Below are 20291 nucleotides of genomic sequence, written 5' to 3' on the forward strand. Positions count from 1 at the left end.
CTCCTGAAAGGGTAATTTAGGTTTAGTGTTCACAATTCATTCATTTTACTTTTAATCTTCCCTGTTTAGAATTGTAAAAATATAATGCAGATATAATCCAAAAGAGGAGGAATGGGCCCCAAATGAGACAATTTCAACTCCTCCAATAGTCTTGTCATTAGTAGATATACAATAGACTGTAGGCTTTTATTCCTGATGATGGTGATGGAACTTCAGCCAGTTTCTAGAGCATTGCATGCTGTTAATTGCAGGAACCAAGGAAAGGACAACATGGAAAAGCTAATCTATGTTTTACCCTTCTGAATCCCTTGGACCTTTATGTGATTTTCAATGAAGCCTCTTCTTAATCCCATTAAGTTTTCTTTCACTACAATTCAATGAAAAGGACAAAAGTTTTAAGACTTTTGTCCAGGAAAAATAGAAGTCAATTATTTGGGAAGAAAAAGATCTGGAAAAAAAGGCAATCAATTATTTAATCACGAGAATGTGATTTTATGAGATAATTTTGTCAAAAACGTGAGCCTGAAAAATGACTTACAATCATTACTTTTTCTGTTGTTAAACTACCACCAATCAGTTTATAAAACTGGAAAACAAGCAAGTAAAAGAACAACAAAACAAACAAAAAACTCCAGTAACTAAGACTACAGTCTTTCAGACATGTTACTTCTGGAAATAGTAAAGTCCTCTCTGATTTTCTAGGCATCTCCTTGGCTTTTTCATTAAACATAGGCCCTATTCTAGGCCCATGGTGTGCACATTGATTCTTAATTTAACAGAGTACCCTACTAGGAGAGCATCTTAGAAATCCATGGGTAAAAGGACATCTTCACATCTAAGATGGATCCATACTATATAAATTGGTAAATATATTTAAGCTCATTTAGACAGTATTATATTATGTAGATTTGAAACTGAGCCATGGCTTATGATGTTTACAGTTTGCTTTTGTTTCCAAAGTGAAATCAAAGGTTTTTTTTAAGGTTAATTTCCTTTTCAGGTTTGAAAGAAGTGATCACTTAGTCTAGTACAGATGAGAAAATGAAATTTGAGTAACAATTTTATCTAAGGAAATTAGCAGTGGAGGATATTCATTGGACAAATATCACATTCCTTGAAATTATTGTTATAACATTGTAATGCATTCTCACCAAGAAGCATTCCCTTGTAAATGACTGAACTAGACCATGTCTTAACAATTATTTCATGAGAGGAAACGTCAACACCCTTAGAAGTTCCTATCATAAGACTAATGGGAAGGAAAAATAACAAACAAACCAGAAATGAAATACCAGAAAGAAATGGCTAAAACATAGTATACAGTTAATTGATTCATTAAAAGAAACACACATCATTTGAGAGGTAAAAATTTCCAATGACTTCTCACCCTTTTACGAATGCTAAGAAAATGCTAAGAAAAAAAAAAAGAATCCAACAGATTTCCAGAAATTCCTCTCATTTTCATGATTTTTATATAGTCCATTAGTTTATTTCAAAATAAAGGTGAACAACTAAAGTCTTAAATACTCATCAGGCCACTGCCCTATAAGGACAAATACACCATTTTTTAAGATAATTCACCCATTCCATCAACAAATTAAAGATCTCTAATCTGGGGTGCTTCTCCAATCTGGGGTGCTTCTCCATAGCTTGCATTAAACATTCTTTCACGTGCCCAACTACCGTTGGAGAGGAGTGTTGAGTTCTTTGAAGATGTCATTTCATGCTGCATGCGTATACTCATTCCAGTGAATTGTTTTTGATTGCAACATGGAAACTGAAGAGCATATTGGAGTTTCACTATGTCATTCTCTGAAAAGAATACCTCATGCGTTGTTGTAAATATCAGCTCTTTACACATTCATGAAAATTGAAATCTATCTTTCCTGTTAAAGTAAATGAAAGACAAGATTAAGTAATGAAAGGTTGTACCAGTCATACTAAAGTGTAGGATCAGCACTGATCCCATGAACTGATACATCTAAAAGATAATCTCCCTGATACTTATTGATCTCCTTAACTGCAGTTGTTCTTCAACTGTGTTCTAATCATCGTGCTTCCAACAAGGATCAAATGTTTTGAGGTGCCTTTGTGCTCTGTAATTGCATTGATTAAGAGAGATTCAGGCTGACCCTACTCCTGATGGTGGTGGTTATGGAAGGAATAAATCTCTGTGAAGTGAAAACACATGGTTTTGGGACCAGCACTCTTGCATCTAAGCACTACTTCATTCTGTTGCCCACAGTGTACTTATGAAAGCAGCCATTCAATAAAGCCACACAAGATAATATTTTGACTACTGTTGCCTCATAATTAATTTCCATGTGTTGTTATTCCTTTCAATACTGCTTTCTTGCCACAAAAATAATCCTGTCTCTGAATAGCAAAGCAACAATTTTTGCTCACTGATTATTTTTCCTGTACTTTTAAAGATATGAATTTGTTTGTGCATATTTAAATATTTTTAAATATTGTAGCTGCTAACTTATTATATTCAATATTAAATGTTCGAACCCGTTATTAGCAATTGTTGAAAGCATAGCTTCCATGTGTTCCTTAAATTAAGGTATGTTTGATTTCTGAATTGTTGTAATATAAATTGTAAGACCAAAAATGGGCCCTTTGACTGAATATGCAAAGTTCCCCTTAAACCACCTTGAACTAGGCAGATTTGCAACATTTTAAACTGGCACTTCATCCCTCTTTCAGCAAGCATCCTCTGCAGATTTAATGATCAGAAACATCCTTCTGATGCATGCTGGGAGATATGGCTGCAGGGTACAGACCACAGCAGACAGTGTGTCAGATGAGGCAGAACTTCTTGTTAGGGGTGAGTATGCTAATAGTGCAGTCTGAAGACATGATCACCATAAATTATCATACAAAGGAATTTAAATGCATGGACTTTGAGCACATCAGTACTGTGCCTTTTACTTTCGATTTTACAATATATGTCATTTTTGCTTAACCTTTTGCCTTTGAAAAGATTACATGGAAACTTGCTCCTTAGAAACAGACAAAACCTGCAGAGCCAACTTCAGGTCCAAGACACCTTTAGTACTAAGTTGTTACTAGATGTTTACCCAACTTAATGCCAAACAGAAATTTTCAACAGTTGAGTCACAAAGACACTTTGACACTACAGAGACAACACTTTTTTTTCTATGTATGTGTTTTTCAAATGCAAAGCTAGTGGAACCCCCAGGCACTTTTTTTCCTCCACGAACTTCTAAATTCTACTTCGTGAAACAGGAAAACTGTGTGCCTAATATGGTGGCATTTGCGACTGTTAACAGGGATTTTTTAAAAGTCTGGAAATGTCAACACAATCTTTCTGTGCAGAAATGACAGTTAAGTGGTTTCCAACCATGAACCAGGCTGCCAGATTCTGTGACCCTATAAAGCTACATCTTATTTGAATTAAGTAAATGACTACAGCACTAATTTCTTTTAGCACATTATTCCCCAGTATGGGAAATGCAGCTCTTAGCATGTAATATTTTCCCTTTTTTTCTTTTTCTTTTCCTTTCTTTCCTTCTTTCTTTCTTTCCTTCTTTCTTTCTTTCTTTCTTTCTTTCTTTCTTTCTTTCTTTCTTTCTTTCTTTCTTTCTTTCTTTCTTTCTTTCTTTCTTTCTTTCTTTCTTTCTTCTTTCCTTCTCCCTTTCTTCCTTCCTTCCTTCCTTCCTTTCTCTATTTCTCTTCTTCCTTTCTTTCTGCTCTCTTTCCCTTTTCATTTTTCCTTCTTTCTTCCTTTCCTTTTAGCATTTTTATGGAGCAAAAATATACCTGCAGAAAAATTTTAAAATCATAGGTGTACAGGTATACAACTCAAAGAAAAAACATCACAAAGTGATGAAATTACTTTACACCATTACACCATGAAATTACCATTTAAGAGAACTAGAACATTACCAGAATCTCACCTCTCCCTTTTCAATTTTAAACAATCACATTTTGACTGGTGTGAATACTGCATGCTAAGACCCCTTGCATGATCTCTGCAAAGAAAAATTTCACAATCTATAGCAAAAACTTATATCTTAGATTAACTTGTCTTATCCACTTGGAGTGTTTTCCAATCATAATTTTTTTAAGAATTCATTAATATTATAAAAATCTTGAGCAGGAAATATAAGGTCTATGTAAGCTTCATCATCTCTTTGTTTTAGTTGTATGTGTCATCCAAGGTTTATTGATTTTGGGTAGTACATCCACCACTGGTTCAAGTAAAATGTTGTTTTGAAACAAGTGTATATCTGAGTGAGTGACAGCTTGTTCATTTCTTTGTACATGATGGTTCTGTTCAGAAGGTTATTTGAACTCTTCTCCAAATTTATAACAAGAATGTGTATCTGTATTACTCTATTATAAAACATCAAGATTTTAAAGTGCTCAGCCTCTCATGATATTTCATTTAGCTAAACATTTTCCTTTATGCCTTTAAAAGTTATAAGGCTTATGGAATAGCAAACCCGACGCTGCAGTCAAATTTATAGAAAATTGCTTTCTTCTCTCACTACAGTTTGTTTTAGATTATGTGTATTTATTGTGTAGCACTTGCCTAGTAATTTAGAGTGATGCTCCTAAAACTGGAGCTTTCTAAATAAATAACACAATTTAGAGGTTGATAACAAGAAACCAGGTATTTTTACAGGGCCATGAGGGGAATATTTAAGTGGCAAAGTAACATTCTGCTTTGTAAGTAAAATTAAATTCAACAGGGTTTAGAATATAATTCAGGCTTGGCTTTTTTGTGTTCTGCTCTTTTAGCCTTTGGATTTATGCCTAGGAGATGATAAAATGCAGGAATTTGGAATTATACTCAATGGCAATTTCAAACAGGTTGCTATTGTCTGAATATTCATGTAACATGCAGCTCAAGCTTTCCTTTGAAGTGAGTTGCTTCATCACCAATTTTCTATTATATATTTGTATTATTTTTCTAAAATTAATAAAAATAGCTTGCCTCTTCTGCCTGGTTGGTTTTAGGCAGATTTAAAAACTGAACTAAAGGTTCTGGTTCTTATTTTATTTTTACAATTTTTTTTGTAAGTTAATGGTTCCTGATAATTTAAGGAACCTGGATGCTTGAATATTGCTGTTTCTAAGTTTGGCTTGTGAAATGAAACTCAAAATAGTTTTACCCTGCATTCTTCTTTCTCCCACTCCTCCATTCGTTGGTTTGTAAATTTGGGGCATTCTAATAGTACAGGCCACAGGACCAAAGCTGAGAGTTCTAGATGAAGTTTTTCTAATGATGGCTACAATTCCAGCAGCAGAATCCTTAAAGCACACTTATTCAAGTGTGTCATAAAAATGGGAGCAGTAAAGACAATTTCACCATACTTCTTATAGGGTACCTTCATTGGATTGCCTCAGCAGTTCACTTTGCTCAGTCTTGAGAATGAGGAACATTCTTAGGTGGCAAGGAATATGTTTTTGTAACTCTGTAATTCTATTTCAGTGGAGATTTAGGGGACTAAAAATCTATATTCTCCTAGATCAGTCTAGGAGATCATCTCCTTTCCCATTAGAGATAGTCTATGAAATTCTTTTGGGCATCTCACAAAATCCTACAATTCTTCACCTGGCCCCATAAGCACACTAAATTGGAGATCAGGTGTGTTGTCCTAAGACCTCATCATTGCCTGTTTAGAATCTGAGAGTCCCTAACTAGTGATGTTCCCTGCTTTTCTTCCCACTCACTGCTTTAAAGCTATCTTTACCCCAAATGCTTGTTTCCACTTTTGCTTTATTTTGCTTGTTTCCACTTTTGCTTTATTTTGCTTGTGAATGTCAGTGCTATTACTCACATCTATCCCACCATTATTATCATCCTCCAAAAATTGAATTTTCCCATAAATAATCATCTGAAGCATAAAATTGCTTGCTCCAACATATTTAGTATTCAGCGAATCAGCCTCATAACATCACCATGCATAATTTGTAGAACCATAATAGAAGTAATGAATATGTTAAAATAAGTTATTTTGCTGGAAAATAAAAAGAAATTAAAGCCACACCTGGACATCTGTGCACAATTTAAGTCACTTATTCAAGTGTGATATAGCAAAAAGAAAGAAAGTAAGTCTAGGCAATGTTATAGGGAACTCTTTAAAGATGAATAAATCTGTATTATATTATCCAGAGATAACCTCACTGGGGGGGGATACATAATTTGTAAAGAACCAATACTCCCAAGCAATATGAGAGGTAGGTGATCAAACACAACATAAAACACTCCAGAGAAAGGAGTGTTAGTTTTTTGTTATTTTATTTTATTTTACAAAACTGAATGTAAGAAATATGTTTCCCAAAGAGAATATAAAGGTAAGAAACTATCATCATTTAAAGAATAAAATGTGTTTAGCTAATCTAATTGGGAACCAGAGCCTGAGCTCTGTCTATTCTGCCTAGAGGCAAAGGAAACAATAAAAACTCCACTTCTTCATGCAAATTTTTATTCATACTACTCTGTTTATTAATGCAAAACTGTAGATCAAGAAACTCTTGGAATAGTCAAAGAAGAATCAATAATCTCTTGGTTCCTTCTGAACACACAACCTATATACCCTCCTTTCCCCAAACTTGGACAACAAATTTTATTTCTTTAATTACAGTTTACAAGATGAATCTGATGTGTATTAAACTGAATTTGAGAAGCAAGAATCCACATCAGGACACACCTTGTTGAGAAAAATCTAACTGCTTTTAATTATTCATACCTCCTTCCACCCATCACTTCTGATTTAACCTGGAGTTCAAACTGTATTTCAGTCTTACTTGCTTTAAACTTTTCATCAGTTCAATTCTATTTATTCTTTCCAATAAATTTTTTTCTTTGAATAATTTACCTTTAGTCTCTCCTGATCCATCTAGTCACTTTTTATTGCAAACCTGAAATTATTTTTTTATAAATTTATTTACTTTTTATTTATTTTATTTTTGGCTGCACTAGTTCTTTGTTGCTGCTCACGGGCTTTGTCTAGTTGCGGAGAGCAGGGGCTACTCTTCTTTGCTGTGCGCTGGCTTCTCATCATGGTGGCTTCTTTTGTTGCGGAGCATGGGCTCTAGAGAGCAGGCTCAGTAGTTGTGACACAAGGGCTTACTTGCTCCTCGGCATGTGGGATATTCCTGGACCTGGGCTCGAACCCGTGTCCCCTGCATTGGCAGGCGGATTCTTAACCACTGCACCACCAGGGAAGCCCCACAAACCTGAAACTATTAAAAGTTTGACTGTTCTGTCAATTAAATAAGTCAACAGGTATTTGTTGATACTTTGCTATTCATTTATTCACTCACCCATTCATCCAGCACCTGCTCTGTATCAAGCCTTGAGCCAGGCAGTTGGAATAGAAAGATGAAGATGCCAAGGTCTCAGCCCTCTGTGTGGCTCTATGTCCACTTGTCCACTAGTATGAGAGGCATCTTTGGGAATGGGGTGAGAAACACCAAGGAAGAAAGCTCCCTGGATAACCTACATCCTTTAGGGGAAATAATGAAATAAAGACATAGGCATAGCTATAGCACTGGCTTCATAAATTGTTGGGCCCAGAGCCAAATGAAAATTCAGAGTCCCCTGTTCAAAGCTTGATAAGAATTTCAAGGCAGTGACAGCAGAACATTAATCCAAGTATAGGGACCTTCTAAGGAAAGGACCTTATGTGACTGCACAAGTAACACACCCATGAAGCCAGCCTGGCAGAGCTATTAAATTATGTATAAATCTACAGGAAAAAAAGGACTTTAGCAAAGAGGAAGATCAGTTATAACAAAGTTGTCTCACTCTGCTTTCTCATCTATAAGATTAACATATTAAAGACTCCTCAGAGGTTTCACCAGCTTTTTACACAAAAGATCATTTTTTATTATTCTGCCTCAAGAGTCACGTTTTGAAAGATTTTGTTTATCGTGTTGAAGTAATCATTAATTCATATTTCTATTTTAATCTTCACCAAAATCTTTTATCATGAGGTAGCCACTGTTAAAAAAGTAGGTGGAGGGCTTCCCTGGTGGCGCAGTGGTTGAGAGTCCGCCTGCCGATGCAGGGGACATGGGTTCGTGCCCCGGTCCGGGAAGATCCCACATGCCGCAGAGCGACTAGGCCCGTGAGCCATGGCCGCTAGGCCTGCGCGTCCGGAGCCTGTGCTCTGCAACAGGAGAGGCCACATCAGTGAGAGGCCCGCGTACCACAAAAAAAACAAAGAAACAAACAAACAAAAAAGTAGGTGGTTTAACTCCAGCCAAGAGCAAAAGAGACTTTACATTTTAGCTAGTTGTGAACTGTTATCTGTTTTGTTTTGTTTTATTTTTCAAATAGTTGAAAAAAAAAAAAAAGATACCAGTTACCATCGAATGGAAACCAATTTGGAACCTTTGATTAAATACTCTTCAAATTTTCTCCAAGCTATAATTTTCAGTGATTCTCACCAGTGAAAGAAGAAAATTTGAGAATTTTCTGCCTTTTGCCCTTGGAAAGATGCAAGTACATACTATCACTTTTCCACATACAAAGGGAAACTCAAGTTCAGTGAAAATCTTGAACATATTCCTAATACATTTAGATTTGAGAATTGAGCAGTATTAATGTGCTCTATCTTTATATCTCTCAAAGCACTACCATTATGAACCATTGATATATATGTCTATCTTTAGCATCTGATCACTTCTGAAAATTTCAAGCTTTAAAATGCACGTGTTTAGCACAATTATCTTTTAGAAGATAGAGTTTGCACAGTTTTTCTTTTCCACCATTTATCTAATAAGAAATGACAGGCTTGGAGATTGCACAAACTTTTGGTAGAGTAATGTCTTGGACTCAAAAGAGTCTCCAGTGAAAAAGAAAAAGAGCCATAAATCACAAAAAGCAAAGCTGGGTTTGACGATATGCTGGTATTTGAGATTCAAAAGGACAATAACAAATGTCTTCAGTGTAATTTTAATGTAATTAATATTAATAGTAAACAAATCTGCAAATCATTTATGTTTTAGAGCAGAATTGAAATTATTCAGTTAATATATTTGCTTTTCCAATATTTAAAAAATCTTTAAAATGGAGTTATAAAATGTCCTTGCCTAGAAGAAAATCTAATCTCCTTCATGCAATGTCTTATTGGAATATCCTGCATCACTGTGGAAATTTTAGTTCACTACTATCACTAGTATTGGGTAAGACTTTTTAAATAACTTATATCAATCTCTTGCTTTTCTAGCTTAGACATTTTCTACATTAACTAGTTTGATTGACACGTGTAACATTTTTTTTAGACACTGAATAGCAGTTTAGTTTCTTTTCTCTTGTATTTTTCATATGGTTGTTTTCTAATCTGAGGAACTCTTTACTAACTGACTAAAAAGTAACATTTTTCATCAGTCATTTGGATTTTCTGCAGCACATTTAGTTTGGTTCACTGAAGTGGTAGTTGACTTAAGTGACTTGACTCAAATGACTAAATGATTGAAACAGTTATATATAAAATGCACAAATGAATTGTCATTGCATACAGACAACCAATTGATGGAGACTAAATTTCTTGTATTTAACCACTCAATGAATATTGAGTGCCTACTGGAAGCCAAGTTCTCTTTTAGACACTGATATTTCCATCAATTGACTTAGACTTTCTGGAGAGCATTTTGCTATTTTGAAACAAGTACACTGATTTCACTTTTCCATTTTAAGAAAAAACTAATCAACTGGATTTTACATCATATATATTTTTGCATCACAAATCGTATATACATTTCACTATGTATTTTGTTCCACAGACATAACCTGTTTTTCTTACATATCTATCCTAATATAATAATGGCATTTAGTATTACTTCACATTTATGTAAACGTGTTGAAATAAGTTCTTGGTGTGTGGCGTTATGTCTTAAACGCTGATTTCATTCATTGTTTAGTTAGTACCTACTATATGTCAGGACAGTTCTAGTGTGCAAGAGGGAGAACTGGTGAGATGGGATTGGGTATAAGTGCTTTCTGATGCCCTGGGAAAGAACATAACTTTTATGCCACAGGTTATGGATATCCATCAAAGGGCCAAAGCAGGAAAGGCACATGATTTGATATGCACTTTAAGAGGATCATTCTGACAAATGTAGAAGATGTTTTAGATGAGCGTGAGATGAAATGGGAGACCACAGCAAAAATCCTGACAAGAAACAAGAAGCGTATGAAAAAAGGCAATGGTAATTGAGATGGAAAGGAAAGCAAATGTTCAAAAGATAGGAGGGAGACAGAAGCTACAGATCTTTGTGGCTCACTGGCTATGGAAAATGAGAAACAGGAGGCAAGAATGAATGCCAGTGGTTATGTTTAACTGAGTGGTCAGTGGGAGGGAAGTCACATTCTGGTTAGACCAAAACAGTTCCAAGTTATACCTGGAGTGCCAGCGTAATTATTAATGAAGTCCCTTCTCTCAAAACTGTCCTGGTTTAGTTGATATATTATGTGGCCATCCTAATGAAGAATGATCATGCTTTTCATGTAATCTGGAAGATAAGTAAATAAGTGAATTGAAAGTAAAGCAAGAGCATTTAAAATAAGGCTCTCCAGAGAGAAATACCCAGTAAGCAAATAGATTTGTGGCTATGGATCTCAGGAGAGAAAATGCATGAGTTGAGATGTAGACTTGAGCATGATCAGATGAAAATGAAATTGCAGAGACAGCATGTGAAGAATGGGAAGAGGAAGAAGCTCAGGATAGAACCTTCAGAAACACTTCTGTTGAAGGCAGGGAGGAAGCTACAAAGAAGATTGGGAAGTAGCTGACAAACACAGAGCAACTAAGAGGAAAGTCAAAGAAACCAAGTCTTAGGGACAAGAAAAGGGAATTTCAGGAAGGAGAAAATAAGCAAGAGTGTCAAATGCAAGTAAATAGAGAACAAATAGATACCATTGGTTTGAGCAATTTAAAATACACTGATGACTTTGGCAAGGGTAAATTCAATGGAATGATGGGTGTAATAACCAAATCACAGTAGGTGGAGAGAGGCAAGTGATAATACATGAGAGGTGGTGTAGTATCTTAAGGAAAGCATGGACTTTGAAGTCAGACAGATTGTCTCACATCCCCACAAGGTCTTACTAGTTGTGTGACTTTGGGCAGGTTGCTTAACTTTAACCCTTGCTCACCCTTCACTCATTCATTCAATACTTATTCATCAAACATTTATAGGGCACATATTATGTGGCAGACACTGTGTTAAGAACCAGCTAACCATGAGCAACTGATGTCTCCAACATGAAGGAACATCTTACAACATAATACAAGGAATACTATTACAGATATATAAACAGCACATTTTGTTTTCTGATCATAAGCTCCATTAATAATAATAAAAACAGCTAACATTTATTAACTTTTTCCTATATACCAGGCACTGTGCTAAAGGCTCTCTATGAATTATTTCACTCAGTACATTCAGAATGTCCTACAAAAACAATATGAGAGGGATACTATTTTTAGTTCCAATATGCAGATAAGAAAACTAAGGATCAGAGAGGTTTTGGACTTGTCAAATTTCACCTTAATAAGTGGAAGAATTGTGAGCAGAGTCGAGGGAGACTGACTTCAAAGCAAGCATTTTAAATTACTACACTGCCTTCCACCAACAATTGCCAAATTGTTTCAGTGTTATTAATCACTGTATTCCCTGGTCATACTTAGTTCCTGACACATTATAGGTCTTGAAAAGTATTAATAAATATTTGTGGAAGGAAGTTGGGAAGAGATGAAGAGGAAGGGAAGGACAGGGAAGAGAGGAAAGAAGGGAAGGGTAGGGAAGAGAGGAAAGAAGGGAGGAAAAGAAGAAAGAAGGTTGGAAAGGAGGGAAGGAAGAAAGGAAGGAAGGAAGGAAAATGAAGGAAGGAAGGAGAAAGAAATAAGGAAAGAAAGAAAGAGAGAAAGACAAAAAGAAAAGAGTCCTGTGAGAAATAAGGGAATGGAGTAAGAAGCTCTGCCTAGAAGTCACAGAATTTTTATCAAGGATGTGATATATGGGCAGGATTAAAGGACATGTAATTATTTGCTAAGCCAAAAAGAGAACAGAAGTTACTCTATATCAGCTTGGGAACACAACACATTTTCACTCTCATCTGCCTCTAAGGATAGGCCTCACATTCTCTAATCCTCTAAAGTACCTAATCTTGGACCACATGACCAGAAGACTCAGCATCATTGATCACCCTTATCTTATACCTTGGCCTAAATGACCTCTAACCCTACTGACAAGTCTGAATTTCTTCTGACCCTTACATCTTGCCAATCATATATAATATCAAAACTCTAATAACTATTATCTCAGAACATCTTGTGGGGCTTCTTATTCAAACACTCTAGGTTTTGATAGAAAAAAATCACTTCTGGAAAAAAATACCTTCAGGAATATTAAGCATCAATAAATAATAGACCTCTTTCTGCATGATCTGTCCTCATTCTCTTATTTTAAACTTTCTTCCAATTGCTCCAACTATGAGGGAAGGAAAAAACTACCAGTTGCTTTAAAAAGTGCCTCGTCTTCCATACAATCGCTGCTGCTATTCTTTCAAAACTTTGATATTCATTGTTTCTCATCTACTTATGGGTGAATTGTGCCAAGAGTCATGAAAAAAAAACAACACAAAATTTAAAAAATGGTCTTTGATGTTCAAAAAAGTGTCCTTAAAGTCACCAATATTATTTAGGTAAAATATTGGAAGTACATTTTATCTGTCTGTTCATTTGTTTGTTTGGAAATATCATCTTACTTACTTTTTATATACTTCATATAGACACAGCCTAAACCCACCACCAGTCCTTTCTAAAACCTGACCTTTTTATTTTCCTGAATATATTGTTTTCTGTGACTGTTACCTATATTGTTTTAGCGTGTCTTTAGAGTATTGGGTAGTAATTTGCTTTCATGTGAAGCCCTGAATACATAGTTCTGTAGGATATATACATACTACTTGGCCCTTTTTTTTTAACATCTTTATTTAAGTATAATTGCTTTACAATGGTGTGTTAGTTTTTGCTTTATAACAAAGTAAATCAGCTATACATATACATATATCCCCATATCTCCTCCCTCTTGTATCTCCCTCCCACTCTCCCTATCCCACCCCTCTAGGTGGTCACAAAGCACCAAGCTGATCTCCCTGTGCTATGCAGTTGCTTCCCACTAGCTATCTATTTTACATTTGGTAGTGTATATATGTCCATGCCACTCTCTCACTTCATCCCAGATTACCCTTCCCCCTTACCATGTCCTCAAGTCAGTTCTCTACGTCTGCGTCTTTATTCCTGTCCTGCATGGCCCTTTTTTGATAACCCAAATGTGGAACCCAAGTTCCAAGCAAAAGTTCTGCCAAATATCAACCCAATGACTGGTCACATCTCCAAGGAAGACAATAGAAAATTGGTGAGTTCACTTTAGTTTCTATCCCAAAATCTTGTTTTATTTCCACCTATATCAATACTCAATTCTTAATTATTTTCTTGATTTTATGTAACACAATACAACATGTAGCCTGGACTCTGAATGATTCTTCATTAATCAACACAAAATCCATGCAGATTGAACAGAGGGCTAATATCGATTGGAAGAAACTTTTACTGCATATTGGATTTTGTCCTCCCAAATACCTGGCAAGGTAATGTCTCCATTTCACTACTCCTTAATTTGGAATTACAAAGGCAATTAGCTCTGTAATGAGTTAGAGCAAGTGAAGTGAAAGAGTAGGGAAAAAACTGAACACCAGATGATGTCTGTTAATGCTAAGAAAAAAAAAGTCACTCGTTCTTGGTAAACATCTTTCAAATGCATGTCTCTCTTTTGTATTTTTTAAAACTAAGGTGTGTAAAACATGTTGCTTAATATGTATGGAGAAAATCTAATTTGATACATTATGTGTAAAGATTGGCAGTCATGAGCACATGGGTCTCTAAGTTATTGACTGAGTATATCAGTAAATTTTGCCTTCGGAAATTTGTGCATCATTGGTACCTAAAAACTGAGAAGGAAAGGAAAAAAAAAAAACAGTTCCTACTTTTATTAAAAAACAGTTAAAATAGAGAATTAAAACGTTAAAATAGAGAATTACTTCTGCAAGAGTCAACATGGGCAAGTATTGAAAAGCTGAGATATAAAAGTGGCAGCTGCAAGGTTAATTATTGCTGTGAGAAAATAAAACTGCATACATTCAAAATGTGCAAAAAGTAGTGGGGAAAGATCTGCTCTACTTGGGGAAAGATCTGCTCTACTTGTGCTGCATTTGGAAAAGCAAGATCTTGGGGCAACTGGTACACTCAGCACTGGACTAGTTTATAGCTGGTGCTCAGTAAATGTTAGCTGAATCTCAATAGTCCAATTTAAAAATGACTCAAGTTGTTTACAGTGGCTGTGATAGAAGCCAGGTTACCCAGCCCATACAACGTAACATCATAAAAATGACCCAGGCCAGGACCTGAATCTCACTCTGACACTAGCTGGATGACCATAGCAAGTCATTTTACCTCTTTTGGACTCTTCAGTTGTGAAATGGGGATATAATACCTAATTTGCAGATTTAATAGGAAAATGAAATGAGATTTCAAATGGTAGAATGCTTCTCAGTGAAAGCTAGTTATTGTTGTTGATATTTTTAACTAGAAGAATTTCTGTTTCCCTAATCATTAAGATTAAGAAAATGAATCATTGTTCTTCATGGTTCCTATAAGCAAGAGAATGGCCCACATTTATCCAACAGGCAATCTTATCTGATTATCCATTATTATGGATAATGAATTATTATTCATTATCCACTGAAATGTTCATCTTGTTCAATTATAATTTGATAATACATTCTAAAGGGGAGTGGGAGCATTTTGGCTGCCTCTCCTTCCTCAGGGTCAAATCAGCATGTTGATAAGCTTGGCATAATTGTTTTCCCTGCAGGTTTACTGTCATTAGTATAAACTGTGAAATACCACTAGGATCATCTCAGTATATTCAGTTAACTGAGTCAATGAAACCTTGCCTCACTTTCCAGAAGTGTGTTGCTTACATTAATATGTACTTATTTACATTGAAGATTCTGTTTTGAGGGCCTCCATCCTTGAACAACCTACAATAGCTACCTTAGTGTACAAGAGAATTTCCCATATGTGAAATAAATACTGAAGGGCTTGAAGTATGGTTACACAAAGTCACCAAGAGGATAAGATTGAGTAAAAAAAAAAGTCAAATACACAAATTATATTTCATTCTAGAAAAGATGTGTAGATGAGGCTACAATAGAGACGTCATAATACTAAGAGTACTGCTTTCCTATCAGTGACAGTCATCACTATCTGCCTATCTAAATGTCACCAGCTTGATAACACATGAAATGAGCCCCAAATATATGTTATAAAATTGATTTAAATCACTGTGTTCAATATTTTTAAAACATAAATATGCATTCTATGAATGCTTACATGAGACTTTGCCATGCCTTTAGTTTAGTTGACAATGAAGTAATGCAAAACTTAAAATAAAGAGTAGAAAGCCTTTATAAACACCACAAAGGACACTAAAAGACTGGAAGTATTTGTGAAATAAATACATAGATTTTTTAAAAAATTGAATACAAATGGTATGAGTGGTTTTCAAGTTCCTCTGGAATTACGTCTTAGATCTTAAAACATTCTAGGTCAAAAGTACAAAATTTCAGACAAAGGGATTTTTTCCTAAATCACATAAGTTAATCATCTATACCAAACTGTCAGCTTTCTCATTTGTCAGCATTCTGATTTGGTTAATGTTAGTGTATATTAATCACAGAAAAGTATGGCATAAAACAAGTTCAGGTGGTTATTGGTTCATATAATTATTTCTTTTGTGTCAACTCAAGAAGTAGAACTGTTATTAGTAAACTTTATTTGAAATACTTAATCATTCTTTCAAAGACATTTTATCACCTGATCTGTATGTATCAGTAAATCAAACCTCACATATTTGTCTCACAACCTCAGCTCACAGAATGTTAAGTCAAGCTAATAAGAAGCATCAATCATACCCTGAATGAGATAGTCTGCATTACAAACACTCTCCCTGTAAACCATCCATTATATGGAACAGCTGTTACAAATTATCCAGCCTCCGGGACTACTCTATTTAAGTGTTTCTGCAAAAGCCCACTGTCTCCATTTCTCCAAATGAGTTAGTTGGTGGCACAGGGTTTGTACCAAGTTCACTGTCACCATATGACAGCAGTCTTTTTCAATCTGTGCCTAGTTCTAATGGTACATTGCATAGTAATAAATGTCTTCTTACAGTTGTAGAGCAAAAATCCTCAGAGTATAAGCAAGTAGCCATCAAGAAACCACTAAGACAGTTTTTTCTCCATTATATCTCAGCCATTGCCCAATAAGTTAAGCACTTAGGAAGTAATACTTACTCTTTTCTAAGTCCTAAGGGGACTATTGATTTGCTCAGTTAGTTAAAATGTGAAATTAATGACCCCAGATACATGTTTGTCAACTTTTGCTCACTTCCATGACTGTGAAACATGTCCCTAGTCTCAAATAGATATCTTGCAGAACATGTTGGTATCAAGGAAAATCATGAAAGAAAATCTAAATACAGTCAACTCTCCATATCTGTGGAGTCTGCATCTGCAGATTCAACCAAATATGGATCAAAAATATTCAGGGGAAAAAAAAATCTAGAAAGTTCCAAAAAAGCAAAACTTGAATTTATTGTGGAGGCAATTATTTATATAGCATTTATATTATATTTACAGTTATTTGCATAGCATTTACATTTATTAGGTGTTATAATTAATCCAGAGATGATTTAAACTATAGAGGAGGATTGTGTAGATTATATGAAAATACTATGCCTTTTTATACAAGGGACTTGAGCATTCCAAAATTTTAGTATCTGAAGGGATACTGGAACCAATCCCTGGTGAATTAGAACAAGTGAAAACTTATACTTCAGAAAAAAACATATTAAAGGAAGTTTACTACTTCCAGTTTAGTTCACAGTTTTGCCAAGGGTGCTCCTGTCTTAAAAAGAATGGCTTTATAAATGTATGGCCTAATGTGTCTTTGGAAATAATAATTCCAAGTTTACTTCATGGTATATTTGAGAAAATATGTCACAGGGATATCTATAAATTATTCATAAAAGAATAGTGAGACTGAACGAATTTAAAAGTCTATATAGGCATACATCATTTTCTTGGTCTTAATTTGCATTGCAGAGTTGTAATGAGTCATACACAATAAACCAATATTGGATTTATAGAAAGCTTTGCAGAAGCATGGTACCTTGCATATTTTAGCACTCCATATGCTATTTTCCTACAGGGTTTCTTCAACTCATCTGTTTTTAGAATTTATGTAATACTAGCTTACTAAATTAATTTCAAGATAGCGTCTGGGTTGCTTGAGGTTTTAAATAAACAAGTTGATTATTTTTAATTATTCTTGCCAGTTTGCACAATAGATCCTCAAATGTCTATTTTCCATTTCAGAAAGATCACCTTCAATGGATGGAGAGTAATACTTATATATTGGAATACACACAGTGTGTACAACTTCAACGCATGTAAAACTACATTAAATATTTATGCCTTCCTAACTACCTGAAATTGTTGGTTAATTTACCTTTCACTTGAAGTTTGTAATAACTGACCAAGAAGTGTTTGTGTTTTTCTAAAAATGAACACAAGAATCCGGGATCTTTAAATAAACATTTTAAACGTAGTGATGTGTAGAGTCTCACATTAGTAATTAAGTTCTTCAACCAAAAATGGCATGAGTCATTTTAGCTTAAAACTCACAAGGTGTCAAAATTCCAATGACAACCACATGTTCACAAATTATACTAAACAGGATAAATGTCATGAAATTCTAATTTTATTAGACTAATATGGGGAAGAGGTGGTATAACTTTTGTTTTTGCTTACAATGGAAGTAGAAAAATCATTATACTCTCAGTAAGACTGTGAAAGGCCTATATGCAAAGCATCCTCAGATCATCCAATGACCACTATCGTTGAAACTACATTGACAACTTCTATTAAGCAGAAACAGTAAAATAAAACAACATTGGAAAAGTGATTTACTGAGTCATCACAATTTACATTTGTTATCAAAACTTTATTGCAAAGAAAAATATGCATACATTTTTAATAATTTAAATAGATTTTCCCTCCAAATCTTTCTACATCCTCTGAAGTCTCCTCCAGATTTCGCCTTTTTAGCAACATGGAGTACAGACATACCTTGGAGATACTGTGGTTTTGGTTCCAAACCACCAAAATAAAGCAGATATCACAATAAAAAAGAATCACACAAATTTTTTGCTTTCCCAGTCTATATAAAAGTTATGCTTACACAGAAAAAGCTTTTTATAAAATATAACATTGTTTATAATTAAGAAAACTCTTCAGAAAGTGGGCATAGAGAGAACCTACCTCAACATAAGAAAGGGCATATACAACAAACCTACAGCTAATGTTATACTCAACCATGAAAAGCTGAAAGCATTTCCTCTAAGATCAGGAACAAGACAAGGATGTTCACTCTCACCACTTTTATTCAACATAGTTTTGGAAGTACTAGCCATGACAATCAGAGAAGAAAAAACAAAATACAAAGAATCCAAATTGGAAAAGAAGAAGTTAAACTGTCACTATTTGCAGATGACATGATACTATACATAGAAAATCCTAAAGACGTTACCAGAAAACTACTAGAGCTCATCAATGAATTTGGTGAACTTGCAGGATACAAAATTAATACACAGAAATTTGTTGCATTTCTATACACTAACAACAAAAGATCAGAAAGAGAAATTAAGGAAACAATGACATTTACCACTGCATCAAAAAGAGTAAAATACCTAGGAATAAACCGACTTAAGGAGGCAAAAGACCTATACTGAGAAAACTTTAAGACACTGATGAAAGAAATCAAAAATGACACAAACAGATAGAAAGAATATGACGTTCTTGGATTGGAAGAATTAATATTATCAAAATGACTATAAAACCCAAGGCAATCTACAGGGCCAATGCAATCCCCATGAAATTACCAATGATGGGCTTCCCTGGTGGCACAGTGGTTGAGAGTCCGCCTGCCGATGCAGGAGACGTGGGTTCGTGCCCCGGTCCGGGAAGATCCCACATGCCGTGGAGCTGCTGGGCCTGTGAGCCATGGCCGCTGAGCCTGCACGTCCAGAGCCTGTGCTCCACAGCGGGAGAGGCCACAGCGGTGAGAGGCCCGCGTACCACAAAAAAAAAAAATTACCAATGATATTTTTCACAGAACTAAAAAAACAACTTTTAAATTTGTATGAAAACACAAAAGACCCTGAATAGCCAAAAAATCTTGAGAAAGAAAAACAGAGCTAGAGGAATCAGACTCCTTGACTTCAGAGTATACTACAAAGTGACAGTAATCAAAACAGTTTGGCATTGGTGCAAGAAAAGGCACATAGATCAATGGAACAGGATAGAAAGTCCACAGACAAACCCATGCACCCACGGTCATCTAATCTATGACAAAGGAGGCAAGAATATACAATGGAGAAAAGACAGTCTCTTCAATAAGATGTGGTGGGAAAACTGGACGGCTACATGTAAAAGAATGAAATTAGAACATTCTCTAACACCATACACAAAAATAAACTCAAAATGGATTAAAGACCTAAATATAAGACCAAATACTATAAAACTTGTAGAGGAAAACATAGGCAGAACACCCTTTGACATAAACTGCAGTAATATCTTTTTTGGATCCATCTCCTAAAGTAATGGAAATAAAAACAAAAGTAAACAAATGGGATCTAATGAAACTTAGAAGCTTTTGCACAGCAAAGTAAACCATAAGCAAAATGAAAAAGCCCTCAGAATGGGAGAAATATTTGCAAATGATGCAAATGACAAGGGATTCATTTCCAAAATATAAAAACAGCTCATACAGCTCAATACAAAAAATAAATAAATAAATAAAAACAATCAAAAAATAGCCATAAGATCTAAATAGACATTTCTCCAAAGAAGACACACAGATGGCCAAAAAGTACATGAAAAGATGTTCAACGTCACTAATTATTAGAGAAATGCAAATCAAAACTACAATGAGGTATCACCTCACACCAATGAGAATGATCATCATCAAAAAGTCTACAAATAATAAATGCTGGAGAGTGGGTGGAGAAAAGGGAACTCTTCTACACTTTTAGTGGGAATGTAAATTGGAATAGCCACTTTGGAGAACAGTATGGAAGTGCCTTAAAAAACTAAAACTAGAGCTACCATATGATCTAGC

General features: G+C 35.0%; 1 protein-coding gene across 4 annotated transcripts in view; it reads left to right on the forward strand.

Moving 5' to 3' along the window:
- Positions 1–20291, forward strand: part of CNTN5 (contactin 5) — a 1371648-nt gene that overhangs the window by 1229893 nt on the left and 121464 nt on the right. For all 4 annotated transcript variants that reach the window (XM_060303945.1, XM_030883710.2, XM_060303947.1 and 1 more), the window contains one exon: positions 2710–2830. In XM_060303945.1, the coding sequence (XP_060159928.1) occupies positions 2710–2830 (121 nt within the window). The remainder of the gene's footprint in view (positions 1–2709; positions 2831–20291) is intronic.

This window comes from Globicephala melas, chromosome 8 (genome assembly GCF_963455315.2).
Source record: "Globicephala melas chromosome 8, mGloMel1.2, whole genome shotgun sequence".
Classification (NCBI taxonomy): Eukaryota; Metazoa; Chordata; class Mammalia; order Artiodactyla; family Delphinidae; genus Globicephala; species Globicephala melas.